This window comes from Varroa jacobsoni, unplaced genomic scaffold, assembly GCF_002532875.2.
Source record: "Varroa jacobsoni isolate VJ856 unplaced genomic scaffold, vjacob_1.0 scaffold_981, whole genome shotgun sequence".
Lineage (NCBI taxonomy): Eukaryota > Metazoa > Arthropoda > Arachnida > Mesostigmata > Varroidae > Varroa > Varroa jacobsoni.
In genome coordinates, this window is record NW_019213883.1 from 11,142 (window position 1) to 26,518 (window position 15,377).

At 38.8% G+C, this 15,377-nt stretch overlaps 1 protein-coding gene across 4 annotated transcripts in view; it reads right to left on the reverse strand.

The window, feature by feature from the left end:
• Positions 1-3,468: 3,468 nt before the first annotated feature.
• Positions 3,469-15,377, reverse strand: part of LOC111265534 (ferric reductase 1) — a 38,127-nt gene continuing 26,218 nt past the window's right edge. For 3 of the 4 annotated variants that reach the window (XM_022842301.2, XM_022842303.2, XM_022842302.2), the window contains 10 exons: positions 15,028-15,220; positions 13,404-13,546; positions 13,177-13,268; positions 12,674-12,892; positions 10,949-11,077; positions 8,147-8,355; positions 7,725-7,945; positions 6,380-6,623; positions 5,527-5,673; positions 3,469-4,766 (listed from right to left, as the gene is read on the reverse strand). In XM_022842301.2, the coding sequence (XP_022698036.1) occupies positions 4,561-4,766; positions 5,527-5,673; positions 6,380-6,623; positions 7,725-7,945; positions 8,147-8,355; positions 10,949-11,077; positions 12,674-12,892; positions 13,177-13,268; positions 13,404-13,546; positions 15,028-15,214 (1,797 nt within the window). In that variant the 5' untranslated portion in view covers positions 15,215-15,220 and the 3' untranslated portion in view covers positions 3,469-4,560. The remainder of the gene's footprint in view (positions 4,767-5,526; positions 5,674-6,379; positions 6,624-7,724; positions 7,946-8,146; positions 8,356-10,948; positions 11,078-12,673; positions 12,893-13,176; positions 13,269-13,403; positions 13,547-15,027; positions 15,221-15,377) is intronic. The other variant, XM_086970533.1, reaches the window with a different exon arrangement.

The window sequence follows — 15,377 nt, forward strand, 5'->3', positions numbered from 1 at the left end:
AGCACTGAACATGAATCTCGATTCACCTAGTGATTTAAAAAGGATTGACAAATGTTCTCAGAGTCAGTTTTCAGTTGAGGAATAGTACTGATGAATAATGTGAAGCTCAAATCTCGCGGAATGTAGATGAAGTGAAGTAATCTCTATTTTATTTAAAAAAAAAAGACAGTTATCGTGCACAGATGATATTTAAGCATCTTGTGATGTATGCGATAAATGTTCCAGCTCTGCATTATTAATACTTCAAACATATTTACGTAAACATATATAATACACCCCTAAGATTTTAGCTGTTTCAGCAGGTGTCATCCTCATCCCATTGCTGAGGATGCAGATTAAAATACTTGGAAACACGATGGGACTTCTGAAGGCGATAAAACATACGCTTATCGGCATTATCTTGGAGTTTTAAGACTGATGTCAGTGTTGTGACTTCGTTATTGATTATATGTTTTCATGGCACACGCCGAATAAATATAGATTCTACACGCTCGTGAACTCTGTGGTGTCGTTTCAGACAGGGCTGTCAGGCTTTACGGCGGTATATTTTAATCAAACAAAATTGTTAAAATGATTCAAAGTTTTTTGTATGAAACATTTCAAATTAGGATTCCGGCTTAGATTTCTTGCATAATGTGGGCGTTTCAATGCCAAGTGGGTGCTACAAGGACGCCATGATCTCATATAGATTTGACCATGGGTGTAGCATCCGCATTTAAAATATGCCATTATATGTCTTTCAGGCTAAGAACAGAAACAATTATGCCCTTTTATTTAAATCATTGAGATGAACGTAGTTAAACTATGAACGGTTATATGAATCTAACTGATATTTAAGAGAAAAAAAAATCGCGTATTTTATATCTAAATGGGTAGTGAAATTGATTCGAGGTAAGATCTTTTCAAAATGCCGGGTTGGCAAACTCTATGCCTGCTGAAACTGAATACGAAAGGATTTGTTTTCTAGATGATTATATATTTAGGACACTAAGTGCCTATGAATTCTAAGGGCGATCAACTTATCAACTAGCGTAGCAGAGCTTAGAAGTATATACAATCAAACATGTTTTTGTTGTTATTGTAACCACAACAAACTCAACAGTCATTATTATTATTGTTGGATGTCGCCCACTCTGGCATCGTGTCTGCCATCTCTGTGACAGTAAATCTTTTTTTGAAAAAAATATGTTACGCTTATCCAATGAAATAAGACAACCCGCATCGGTCTGATCCGCAAAAACGGAGTTACAGTTGATTCTGCTCAGTGTCGCCCAATTAATATGCATTTTATATTAAACAAAATCGTCGACAAAATATTGATACAGCAGGTATCTTTGTGTTTAAAAAAAAAAAAAAAAGACAGTTCTTTCAATCAAAACTGATTTTGATTGATGGAAAGACGGGACTCTGCCAATGACTACCAACGTTGATTGAACCGCGCACCGTTAATGGCTGAGGACCCATAGCGCATTTTCGATGTAGTACACCAGCGGATGTACAGCTTTCGAAGTTTGCCGTCTCAGATTCAGTTTCACGGTGATTCCTGTGCGTCCACAATTGATGTTGGGGCAACGCCGCTAGAGAAGCAAAACCTTGAATTAAAGGTCTTTCTAAGTGCATGCCCAGTAATAATTTTGTGTTTGGTTAACGATATAAAGAATGCAGTGAAATGCACTGTCATCATATACACTAACGACACCACCTTTAAATATGCAGGAAAGCCTTCTAACCACGTTCATTGCGTAGTTCCTTTCTTAGGAAAAATGTCCTGTACCGTAAAAGAAATTGCTATCTACCCGAAAAACCCATAAGCACCGATATGTTATACCGCTAATGGTCTGTTTTCGTGCCCTGTACTCGTGCCCGACAATTACGTCATAGAACCAGCGCCTATGGTTTGTCAGTTCTTTGGCGTTTGACCCGGCGCCACTCTCTCCGAGCACGTTCGCATCGCCGGCCTCCTCAGTGAACTGGTCCTCTCGGCTAGCGTACGCCGTTTCTTGCATTGGTATATATATACTCATTAAGCATGACGCAAATACTATTTGAAGCCAAGCGAAAGAAGAGAAAGTACAACAGTACCATTTTAGTAACATATAATTGTAATATTGATATTATTAAGAAAGCATTGATACAATATGTTACTAAGACGTCGCTAAGAACTTCGTTAAGAAGATCGCAAGTTGGTTTATCTGCTAAACTCTTTGCCGACCCCGCACGGGGCTCTAACCCCTGTAACAAGTCTTCCATAAACTCTATCAAGTTCATACACATACTTTTTTAGATGAAGGTGATGTCCTACAGAACAATATAAAAGCTTGCTCGTTGCTAATCTCTTAGGTAATGTCAAATCCAAAATGGCATTTCTCTGACCATTCTTCAGTGACACTTCTTCCGCACATCATCACCGCAGCCAAATTTTAGGCAGCGGGGGAATGAAAAAACAGGCTGTAGGTAGCTGAAAAGTGGTTGTTGCGAATATGTGGCGTCAAGACCACGGAGCGAAACAGTTGCTGCATCTTAGATATTCCGTAGCTAGTTTTGTGTTGATATCGATATCACAAAAGCGGTGCTTTCATCCTTGGCCTGAAACACCTAGGCCTAAGTAAAGGTAAAGCAGTGAACCCATATGCACTGGAGGAACAAATGACGCGGAACTCACCCATTAGCTGTGAAACACACCGGCCGCTTAGGCAAGAGATGGGACATAAAAGCAAAGAGCTCGGGAGGAGACATGTTAGACAGCATGACCTCTCAATACGGAAAACGCGCCTGAGAACGGCACTCTGAGACAGGATTACGGTCAAAAAAGAAGAATCGTGGAAAGCGAAAAGAGGCGGATAACGTTTCGTCTGCTAGCAGGAACAGGCGAAGTTATGCAACGAGCTTTGTCGGAGTATAATGGCTCAGTGGGTGTGATCGCTTAACTAAATGGGTGAACGAGTGAGTTCCAAATCCCGACCCAAACCAATGGATCATTAAGGGAGAAACAGCTTCGTGTGCCTCGGTTATGAATAAAGATGTTCATTACATAGCTTTTGACACAATGAGAAACGCACGTATGATACTTTTTCAAATTATTACAAAAGGAAGGCTCCCCATACTGACTTCGCATCACAATAAAACTCAGTGTAAACTTGCCTGAACCTCGGATGAACCAGACTGAGCCTGAAGACAACGAAGATGGCTGTTGCGTCATGTGTGTCAAATGTGACAGTTGGCTTGATACTTAATTTCCTTCGCTCTTTAGACCTTTTGCGTCTCTCCAGCTTTCGAACGCCGTTCTTATCGCAAGGACTTTACAGCACGTATGAACAATAGAAAGAACGGTGTTGTTCGCAGAGCCATACAGATAATATCAATGGATGGGGAACTGCCTAAGACCAACCAGATCCCAATGTTAGTTAGTCAATTAAATGCTCTTAATCTACCTCTTTTATCAGGAGGTTGATATTAATAAACTAAAACTCAACAGAAAATAATCTCTGCTAAAAATTTATTTGTGTTGATCTCTTGTCTGTAAAGTTGGAGTACATTTCTGTTTCTCTGAAACAAATGTCCGGATAATCGACCCGAAATAAATTCACTGCGGTGTTGATTTTATTTTTTGTAACGGAATTATATTTTGATTTTTGTAACGGAAAACTATACAATCGTTGTCACGAAATATAACGTTATTAAACTATAACAGCGACATATGCAAAAACTCTGTGAAAATACTCGACGCTGTTAGTTTTTTTTTATTAGTAATATTATTCTGTTTGGGACTATACAACGCATATGAGACAACAAGAAAGATAACGTCACCTAATTGCATATTTATTACATACTTGAGCTAGCTAGAGTCGAGACGATTTTTTTTATTAACATAGAGCAATCCTTAATGTGTTCGTAGTAGGTTAGGTGGTTTCAGTTCGACCGAAGAGTAGCTAACTTAAATGTGTGGTATGTAGCGATGAAGGCTGTAATTTTTGTCTGTTTGTTTATTTTTTGGAAATTAACAAGTAATCGTCATGTTTACTTCCCTAATAAATATCATTAACAAAAAATATGATGAATGGTGCTAAAGCAGATCCGTTAGACAATTCATTTTGAGCATATTCTAGTCGGATTTAGATAAGCTACTAACGCTGACCAGGATTTTGGCCGTACTAATGTTATTCTCGAATTATATATTTGTTATTATTTAGTCATATTTCATTATGGAAGTTGTTCTGTACTCTTAGAGCGTTCGATTGGAGACGTATGTCTAATCACAGGGTTGCGTGAGAGTATGCATAGCTCATACGAAATAATTACTTGAATAAATTGAACTAAAAGTGTTTAACGAGAGGAAGGTGAACCAGGGCGAGGCAAGTTCGTAACAAAATCTGGGACAACATTTAAGTTACAGACTAAGCGTCTCGAGCACCACAACGGATTTATTAATATTATCATATCATATTTGATTTGTGGTTTGAAAATGGCGCGGCACATCGTTGGAGTACAAAAGTTGCATTTAGGTCCTGTCGCGGGGGCGTTAGATACATTGACGAGGGAGTAATCCTCGCTATAATATAATTACAAAAGATCGGAGCCTGTTAGCCATATAACGACAACCATAGCGCCGGCAATGAAAAGTAATCCGATGATGTAGATACCAAGCACGAATCGTTGGAAGTCGCTGCCCGGGGAGTTCTTGGTTTCGACCAATGCTGCAGGTGATGACATCACAGTTGTGTTGTTAAAGCCTATAGTCTGCAGCTGGATATCCGGCACCGTAGATACTACAATCAAATTACAAACGAAACAAGCATATGCTAACTGAAAACCGAAGACGAGTACTGCAAAATATCGTTAAAAGCTATAATTCTTTCCAGGTACGTAGGTATTTAGTAAGTCCAAAAGAAAAAAAAAAGCCTAAGGAATCTCTTTGATGAATAAATGCACGACGACTGCCTATGCGGATTGTTTTTTTTTACACACATTTTATATATTTTATCAACTGTAAATATAGGCTAAGGTAGTCCGGTTTATCTATACAGTCTCGGCTTTTTTTTCGTCACAAATCTATTATACTTTTTATAAAAGTACTTGTACTTTTATCCTACTACTAGTACTAGTAAAGGTACATAAAATGGTATATGAACAAATAGTATCTCTGTTAAATCTAAAGTTAACGGAAAATAGGCAAGAATATCGAAAAATAATGGACAACGCATTATTCGATAAATTCCTATACTTTGCCAAAAATGTGTAAAAATCTTGCGGCTTTACTAATTTTTAGCGCTAAAGACATTGCCCTAAGCTTATCATATGTAACTTAGTTGTAATCTACTCAAGTATGTATAAACACTTACGCTGAACATGACATTAATAGATCAAGCGATAACAGCCTTCAATATTTAAATCAAGCTGTGTAGACGTAGCCTTCAGAATTTTTTAGACCTCATCGTGATTCTAGTACTGTTTGTACATTGGCTGATACATAAATGAAGCTTCGATTGATTCATACATAAATAAAACATCACCCCACAAGAGACAAACCTCGTTTGTCAACGGAGAATCCATGTATCTGTAAGATTAAATGGACAAGGACGTGGAAGACGACGAAAGCGACTATAAGCCAGATGAACCAGTGCACGTTCTGAAGCTCGGCCTTGGGGAGGTCCACTACCAGGAAAATGGCCACCACTATCGTAGAAATTGGGAGTGAATGTTGCATTAAAAACGAACATTTCGACCTTAACCAGGGCAGTCGTTATATTGCACATAAGTATTCAACTAATTAATTAGAAAATCCGTTAGGACTGAAAATACTTACCACCGCCTTAGCCTTCAGGTTAAAACTATAATAAATAAGTGCTTGTGCACTTTGGTTAGGTGTACAATATTATCGAATTGCTGCAATAGGATTGCGACACACAAAAGATCTAAAGAGTGGAAACATTTACACAGGATGTTCACTGGTTCAAGTTCTACCTCCCAAGTACAAGGGAACTTGTACATGGGAGGTAGATGCAAGGCAAAATATGCTACTTTTACTTGTCGATCCTTCTGATGACCAGCAGTTTTCTCATCATAATTAGATTTTGACCTAACGGTATTGCGTTCCCTTTTCTACTATTGTATCCGCGGGTATCAGAAGAGTGTAATTTGAAAATAGAACATAACAGTTGACTAATATTAGCAATCGCAAAGGAAACCTTCGAATTCAAAACACTCCGCGCAAACCTCGTGTACGATAACTGCAAATTGTTTGTCTTATATTTACAGCAGGTATTAATCTAGGAGGAAAAATAGAATCGTTCCTATATTAATAAACATCTGGCAAACGCTGAAGCATTCGGAACAAGGACATACATGTCTCATGCATTATGACAAGCTAAACCATACGTACCTCCTGTTATCTGCGCCGTATTTCCAACAAACCAGTGCACCCAGTTAAAGAGTGGACGACGTTTGGTGCCAGGATGGCAACGAAACAACGCCATGATTGGTTGACATATGCATAAAGCGACGCAGATGAGTCCGAAGATGGGATGCCATCCGGTCTCTGGAGTAAAGATTCCGAATCGATAGAACATGACCGCTACTCCGGCCAACGACAGCAGCAAGGTCAACACCATGAACACACGATGGCACTAGAAACGTTTTCGGTTTTCATGAGAAAAAGAAGATCTGCACTACTTAGCGCTTCCTTAGTCTGAGCACAAGTAAATACGCATAGTGCACAATTTGTCCAAATAACATAAGCTTATATCTGCACAAAAATCCATTAGAGTTTGGCGTAGGCGTATTTTATGAAAAAAGGTCAAATGCGTTAAAATAAAAAGACACAATACCCTCGAAATGAAATTGATTGTGACTTTTATAGTCGTGAATGCTGTCTAATCTTTTACTTGTAAACAACCGTTTTGTGCCTTACTCAATAGGCACTTTGTTGTTAAAAGATCAATTAATTAAACCAAAAACATAATCAAATCAGCTTTATAGCCACAATGCAAGTGACCCACGACATATATTACAACACATGTGTATATTATTACTAGCTCGGCAGGGGCCTTCTGCTTAACTCTAGAGAGTCCTATTAGGAACAAGGCAGACTACCTAACGGCTCTAAAAGTGAAGTTATTAACTATTTGTGCATCGCAGCATATTTTGTTAGCTTTTAAATGATTTAGTTATGAATAAAGCTGAAAAACAAGACAGATAAAAAAAAATGTGCTTTTCGATCGGCGCTGCTATTTTAGACACCGCGTAACAGACACGTAAGAAGTAATGGTATGGCAGGTGGCGATGTCCTATTATTACCTTATCTGATTAAAATCATCTGTATAGTAGAGCTAATGTTTTTCATATTATTATTAAAAAATTAAAATAATAAAAATTAATAAAATGTTCATTAATTTCTATATGTAAAAAAAAGCCTAAGGGCGACAAATCTGTTTGTTGATGAATTCATTGGCTTGATAACAAGTTTGACCAATGAAGACGTTTTTTTTCCCAACTAAAGCCAGCCGATTTGTAGTGCACTTTATTATTACTTACTTACAAACAACGAACAAATTTATTGCCCGGAAGTTCAGCTTTGAGCTGGGATCAGCCTGTTTTATTTATTGGACCGCAAAATAATACCACGTAGCTGTAAAAGCACTTTTAAACTCGGTCCTTCACAGGTATAGCTAAATAAGAATACAACTAATCTAACCAGGATGGATATATATATACATATATTTGCGTACAGCAAACCACATCTTAACGCCACAAGGCATCTTGTTTTCCCAAACGTTCTTGTAATGTCTGGCAAGCATCATGCCCAACGACGCAGTGAACAGCCACGCGACGATCATGAGGGTAGCGTGGCCCTGTACCCATACATGTGCGTTATCACCTCGCTCCACTCGAATCGCACTAAAGTCTACGGCAGATGAGGAGGCAATTGCCGAATCGTGGTGACGTTTTTCTGCGAATGGTTAGAAAGTGCTCAATCAATTTAACAGATCTACTTCAATCGTGTAAAACCCTTGTTTAAAATATCATACGATTGAATTGATTGCATCAAGTCGTTAATCAATCATGTCGTAAACGTTATCAAAACCGAAATGACTGTGTTAAAAAATGTTCCACCAAGGTTTTGTGAAATTCTCTTGTGATAATGTATTACCGCCGTCGTCTCGCACGCTACCAACAGCAAGAAGCACGTAAAAGCGATCTCTGAGATCATACGTGCGCGACATTACTGTGCTGACATATGGTCTTCTCCACTGGCATATGTGCACACCATTAGTCAAGCTTTGGGCGATCTTCTGGATGTTCGATAACGGCTGTACCTCATTGACCTTCCTTTTGCCCACGATTTTGTTCAATGATTCCCTGCGTAAACATTTACATTCAGTCACCATTATCGTTTCGAGTCATCGGCATTGCAATTTGAAAATGTTCGTTCATCAGGCAGCTCTAGCCAGAATAATCCATTTCGATATATACAGGGTGACGCATTCAAGTTAAAAACAATTTTGGCCAACTGTTCATAGGGAATGCATTCAACTGCTACTGGACATATCTAGAACAAAGCAACAAACTCATCATTACACACAACAGTTTATGACTATTAGATTTTCAGCAAAGCTCAGTTATTAGCTAATCTATTTCCATGCTGGGCGAAACCTTATCAAGCTAAAGAGGGTATCTACTTGTACTCGAAATCGTTACTTCTGCTTTGTTCGAGTATAACTTAAACAAGCCTAAGTGAACTATTACGTTACGAAATAAAAGTTGTAATGGTGATGGATGCTGGTTATTGCAAATAAACACGCTCCTCGGGAATAGCTGTCTTAAAAATAAAGCATAAACATATATAAAATAAGGTATTTATCGTTCACAAACTTACAAATTAAATATATCTCAAGTTATGGGCCAGTGTTGATGTGATTTAAAATATGGAATTTGGTAGTAGTAGTAAATGCGTTAAAATTACTGGAATGCCTTGGACTTGGGCCTTGAAAATGAGTGACATTCCATTTTTATTTTAGCAGTTTATTAACAAAAACGCATACGTACTGTCCAGTCTTATACAAAACAAAATACGCTGGTTAGTGTTCGGAAGAAACAGCCCAAAGACGATTCTGTCGCTTTCGTTTTGGAAATTTCGATATGAAAGAATCCCGTCAGAGCGGTCGACCAAGGACGGAAAAGTTAAAGATTGCGAAAGCTGCACAGGAGCGATACGTGAGTAGCTGCGATTTCGCCAAGAACTAAACATCAAGTTTTAAACCGTTTGAGGGAGAATTGCTATAAAAGAAACCCGACGTCCGCCACACGAGTAGATGTTAAATAATATAGTCGATCGTAGTTCCATCTGCGAGACTTTACTGAAACCCAATGAAGCTTAAATATTTCTAGAACGGTTGAATACCTGTAACAAAAAGTGGATCGCATATAACGTTAACATGCCAACGAAAAAGAAATAGTGATATGTGCTCTACAATCTGTAAGAAAGTCCGGACTGACGCCAAAAAAAGTGATACCATATGTTTGACGTGATTGGAAAGGCATTGTGCTGTATGAATTTGTACCGCTTAGAATAATAATCGTTGCGGACTCTTACCGTCAACAACTAATGAGGTTGTAAGAAAGCATTGAAACAAATCGACCGGCACAAGCAAACAGAAAAGACATGGTCGTCCACTATCAAAGGGCGAGGTCATATACATTTTTAGCTAACACGAAATAATTTAAAATACTTTAATGCATCTGCCGTATAGGCCAGATCTTGCGTCACCAACAACCGTAAAAATTTTCCGCCCAAGAATTAGTATAATGATAATATTATTTCGAAGTATGAAAACAGTTGTCTCAAGTTTGCCTTGAAAGCGGTCAATATTTTTTCAACAACCCAATATATATTTGCATTGCGAACGAATCAACCATCGGCCGGAGACTGACATCGTGTTACCTACCGGCCAAGGCTTCCCTAACCTAACCTAACCGCGTCCGAACTAGCACCTATTTCTTGTAAACATTCTTGGTCATTGAGCTCGGTTACAGCTACTAGTCACGCTGCGTACATGCAGCATTGCCCTCCATGCGGCTACGTCCTTTGCCATTCATGTCCATTACGTCCTTGCAGCCCCCACAGTCCTCTAACGGTGCCTCGCACTTCCGTCTGTTGTTGTTATGGGTCCACGTGACCTCCTTTGCGTAAGTTTTCATGGTCCGGGTATGACTACTTCGTACTTCTTATATAACCGCTTGTCTCCATACGCCATTCATCTGACCTTCCTCTTTCGTCAACCACCTGTCCTTCGTGGCTGTACTTTCGGCGCCGAGCATGCAAACAATGACTTGAGTTGCTATTCATACTGGGGCTGTCCCTATCGTTGACCTGATTAGTGGGTTCTTCATTCATAGTCTCGTCCCCCACCCTCCACAGTTAAGCTGGAATCAGCTAAACAGACCTGGGCGGCCTTAAGGTCTTGTGGCTTTGCCGTTTCTACAGGTTTGGTAGGGCATAGGCTTTGTTGCGGCCATCATATTATGAACAACTAGGCTGTTGGCCAGAGATTGGCAACCTACAGGCCAGTACTTGCTATCATAACCGGTTACAAATTAGCAGCTATCTATTATTCACTGCGGCCAAACGTAGCGATCGCCGTTTCAGTGGCTACGTTTTTTTTGATGGTTACATAAGATCGTTAGAATATTGAAATAACTTAGAAAGTGGACACTTCTTTTGTCATTTAAACATATGTCTTTTAAGAGATTACAGATATTTGTTTAAACAACATTGTAATAGAATTGCTATGGTGCTCCCTTAAAAGAAAGCGAAAGACTTGTGAAACTCAAACAAAAATTAGTTGAAGGGCCTGCCATCCTGATCTAGGACAGTCATGTAGGTGTGCCTTTAATCAGTTTCTTTCGAGCAGTATTTTATATGATCTAACATTTTCTCTTGTCTATAACCTACCTAATGTCAAGACTTCCATTGACGTCAATGCACTCGACAACGGCATCATCTCCCATCAAATTGTCAAACGAAAGTCCGGCAGCGACGTACTTATTCGTGCCAGCGAGCGATATCATTTGAAAAAAGTACCTGTGGAAGACCATCAAACGATCGCCATTTTAATAAAGCCCTTTGACTGTCGTTGAATATAATGATACACAAAAACTGGCATGCAAATCACAGATTTGTATATACCATCATCCTGAGCTTTCACGTCTTGTGTTACATTTTATAATGGAACGTTTTAACTGTTATTATTAAGAACAAGATAATATATTAAGAATACTGATATCACTCTTTCTAGCAATAAAATCTGCAAACTTTTTTTGCTTTTCTTTGCATTTTATTTTTATCGCCTTTAGCTATTCACTCTGTGTAAACAAGTGATTGCGACCACTCTTTCAGTATGGTATCTAGGACACACTCCCACTAGACAGTTTTGATGCTTGTAAGACTTAGGTAAGTATCTTTAACTGACTTGGTAGCCATACGGAACGATAACCAAACACCGTCGTGGTTAAATGAGCAGCTTGAATATTGGTTGAATATGGTCATCACAACAAGGCCGCCTGGTAACGTGGACAAATTAACCTTATTCATATGCATAGTTTTTCAAACGCAAAGATCGAACATAACTATTGCGACTAGCTCAATGGGAGCGATATAACTTATACTTAATCTCGTGCGATTTGATGCTCACATTACTTCCTAAATCATTCGTATGAATATAAAAAAGTAGGATCCGAGTCCAAGTTTGCCTAATCTACCATAAATTTTAATGTCTGCTTTATACGCATTTCCATGATAGTATCACAAGACACATCTTTAGCTTAGAAGGGGCGACTGTGCAATAATGTGCACAAAAATTTCGGTGTAACTAAGTTTTTAAGCGTGTAAATGCAGAGGTCTGTTATCTTCATAGCATATTTCACACTTTTTCTTGTATAGATGGCAGAATCTAAGCTTAGCAACGGCTAACTACTAGCTAGATTACACCGTTTAGTATTCATGCCGAGATGGTGTCGAAGGATGATACGACTGCGTACTTGAAGACCTTCTCCTCTGATATCAACATGCTGTTCTGCCGGTACCATTCTGATATATTATCGAATGCTTTTTACAGTTGGTCCGTAATATTTAATTTTGTTACCGACATGTATGCAAATCTTGAAGTCATCAGATCTTTGGGGTCAAAAACGAATACTTTACACACCACGAAAAGGAAGGCCTTCGATGGACATGGCTTTAGGCATTTTATAATACGGCCGCCCACATTCAAAGGCCCGAATATTTCATTATAACTATAATGCTACTTCCAAAAATGTCAATGTTTGCCAGTACCCAACTGCTTATCAAAGTGAAGATTACACTTTCGTTTGTCAACGTTTCGTGCCATGACAAACGCCTATCATATCCTGCAATATATATCCGATCATTCGTAGATTAGCGAGTATATGATATATGAAACGTTATTTATTACATATTTAAATATATTGGAACTAAAGGAACTTGCTGTAGTTCGAACTAGTAACCAATGATGTCCCCAAATAGATACATCTTGGACAGCAAGCGATTTTTGCTAACTGTAAAATTGATTTAAAATCCTTAGTTGTAGGTTTCGAGTAATAAAAAACGGTCATCCAGTGGTTGACCGTATAATATGCTAAGCATTATCATCACACTTACCCATAGCTGGGTTCTTCCGTATACCCAAGCACAACATCACACTTTCTTTGAGCAATGCAGTTGACAGGCAAACCAAAGCACCCCTCACTTCGCCCGCACTTGTCGTATACACTGTCTGGAATTCGCGGTCTCTGTCGAGGTGCTCCACTTCCATGCGCGGCAACCTCAGACGACCTAAGGTCTGACCAGAACTGGTCAAACGTTTTCACCACCGTACCCCTAAAGAATGTAAAGCAATAGAAACGCTACGGTTATGAGAAGCCCTGGTGGCTAAGTTGCTATGATTGCTGGTGGGCTTAAAAGCAAAATGGAATTTCAACTATTTATAGGAAAATGTACCCTTTCGTGCTTCACTAGCATGCCGTCACCGATGAGACTTGAAGCGTTGATTGCTTAAAAGGTAATGATGAAGCGAGCATTATTTGTGTTCTGTGAAATCATGATTAATATCGTTTATATAAAATTAAAACGCAACAACGATAGGTACATGCACAGATACGCACATAAAGATGACACGGCCACTGAATCCTGCAGGAGGCGTCCACACTGCACGAACGGCACTCTTGTCATTAGAGTCCGCGTGCGTAAGTCCAGACTGAAATATTGGAGCTGGTGCGATGATATTGATAATAGAAGGAGATAGCAATGTTCAAAGTCAAAAATTATAGGTATACCGATTATGCCTATACCAGAGATAAGCTCATTCGAGCGCTCAGATAGAATTACTCACAGCGCGCTCTCCGAGACAATCTAGAGTTTTAGCGTTAGGATCTAGTGACGACGAAAAAGTGCCAGGAACGACTGTTTGATGATCCGAAGCGAGACGAGCATTAAGGAGAAAACCGCGAAAAGACTCGTTTCCTACAAGGTCGACTGTAAATAAATTGCATTAGACTTTATGTTGGTTCAACAAGTGCGTCCCTTAGGCTAATACGAATAGTGACATATTTCACACTGTCCTAATTCATTTTTATTTAAGCTATTTCTATAGAAAAATAACTTTATCTACCGTATATTAGGTGAATAATTAAATATTTTATGACTCTATATAAGGCTTACATCGGCTCGATCGAAGCGATCGAAATTAGAGAGTTTTAAATACATGTCATAATCATCGTTATTAGAGTCCGATCTCTGCTGAAAGAACAATTTTTAGCCGCGCGAATACTTATAATAATATTTCCGAACCTCTATTTATAATACGTCCAAATTTAATGACATATTATAAATGGAGCTCTCAACTTGGAATATGTGTAGCGCGGAAAGATATGACTAAAAATAGTAATGTTATAATACGATAAAGGTTAATCGTCTGGTGCTTCAAGGTTGGCTCGGTATATGCATCCTAATCAATCCGTACCATCGTTTAGGTATTAAATAAATTAAAATGAGCATCAATCAATGTGACTTGCTTTGCATTGTTGAAAGGACGACACAGGACATAATACAAAGAGATTATTCCTAGAAGCACAACTGCAACATATGACAATAATATGAAATGAAATGGTGTCTTTGATCGCCTTGACGGGAAGCAACTGTGACGCGATACCATCGCGACATGGCCGCAACGAAATGTCATTATCAGCTCTTGAGTGAACACTTTTATCATCTATTTAACATGATTTTACGCAAACTTTTAAAAATCTCCCCGAGATTTACATTGAAGCTAATTCGTGATTTAGGTATTACTGTAAAGTTTGACAAACACGTTACCGAGGCCATGTTGGCCTACTAATGTCTATTTGTAACGCAATGCTGTGTTATTTCGTTGCTAAAAAGGCCGTACTTTAGGTCACAATGCACAGTATAGATTTGTTGTACAGAACTAGTTTCTGTTGTATGTTTCCCAGAGCTACCAGCGTTGGAGCCACGCACTAAATCCATTAGATCATAAACCTCGTGTTATCCTCTACGCCGCATGCTGATAGGTATGGATCTAGATGCCAAAAAAGTCGTAAGCGTAAATTTCTACTAGAGATTAACGTCGTCGCCAGATTAGGCCTTTTGGTCTAATTAATCGATCGTCCGCTACCAGCTGTGTTCGAGCGAAGAGCAATCCTTTCCAGTAACGTTTGTTTACTCCTGTGTGTAACATCTTACATCTAACATCTTCAATGAAGTCTCTTGATATCAAATGAAAGAGTGTTTGTTTTATATGAAAATTACCTAATTCGACTAAATACTTTATCTCTACATATTTAAAAATGGTGGCTTTCATCTTCAAATTTCCTCGTAATTGTTGCGTTGGAGAAAAATCGCTAAAAGTTTCGCTATGAAGAAATATTCGTGCGACAAACATACGTTTCATCAAGTGTCTAAAAAGTTACATACTGTATTTAAACAAAGAATCATACTTTGAACTTCATTGCCCCTGGAGTTTACTTCAATGCGGTAAGGTGAAGGTTTGGATTGAGGATCTCCACTGTGGTGCGGAAGAAGCGTCAGGCAAGTGTTAGGTGGAGCGCCTGAAGGGTATGTATCAGCTAATTGAACGAAGGCCAAAAACAGGACTAAAGCCACCACAGCTGAGATGGGCACCATAATTATCTGTAAAGAATGAACAATTAGGAAAAGAGACGGTACACGTGATGTTCACGACTGTTCTGTTTTTGTCGCCTAGTACAATACCATTCAATGTTCACTATTATACTTTTAATGACGAATAAACTGTTAGCCTCTACAACCGCACAGGCTGATATATTTG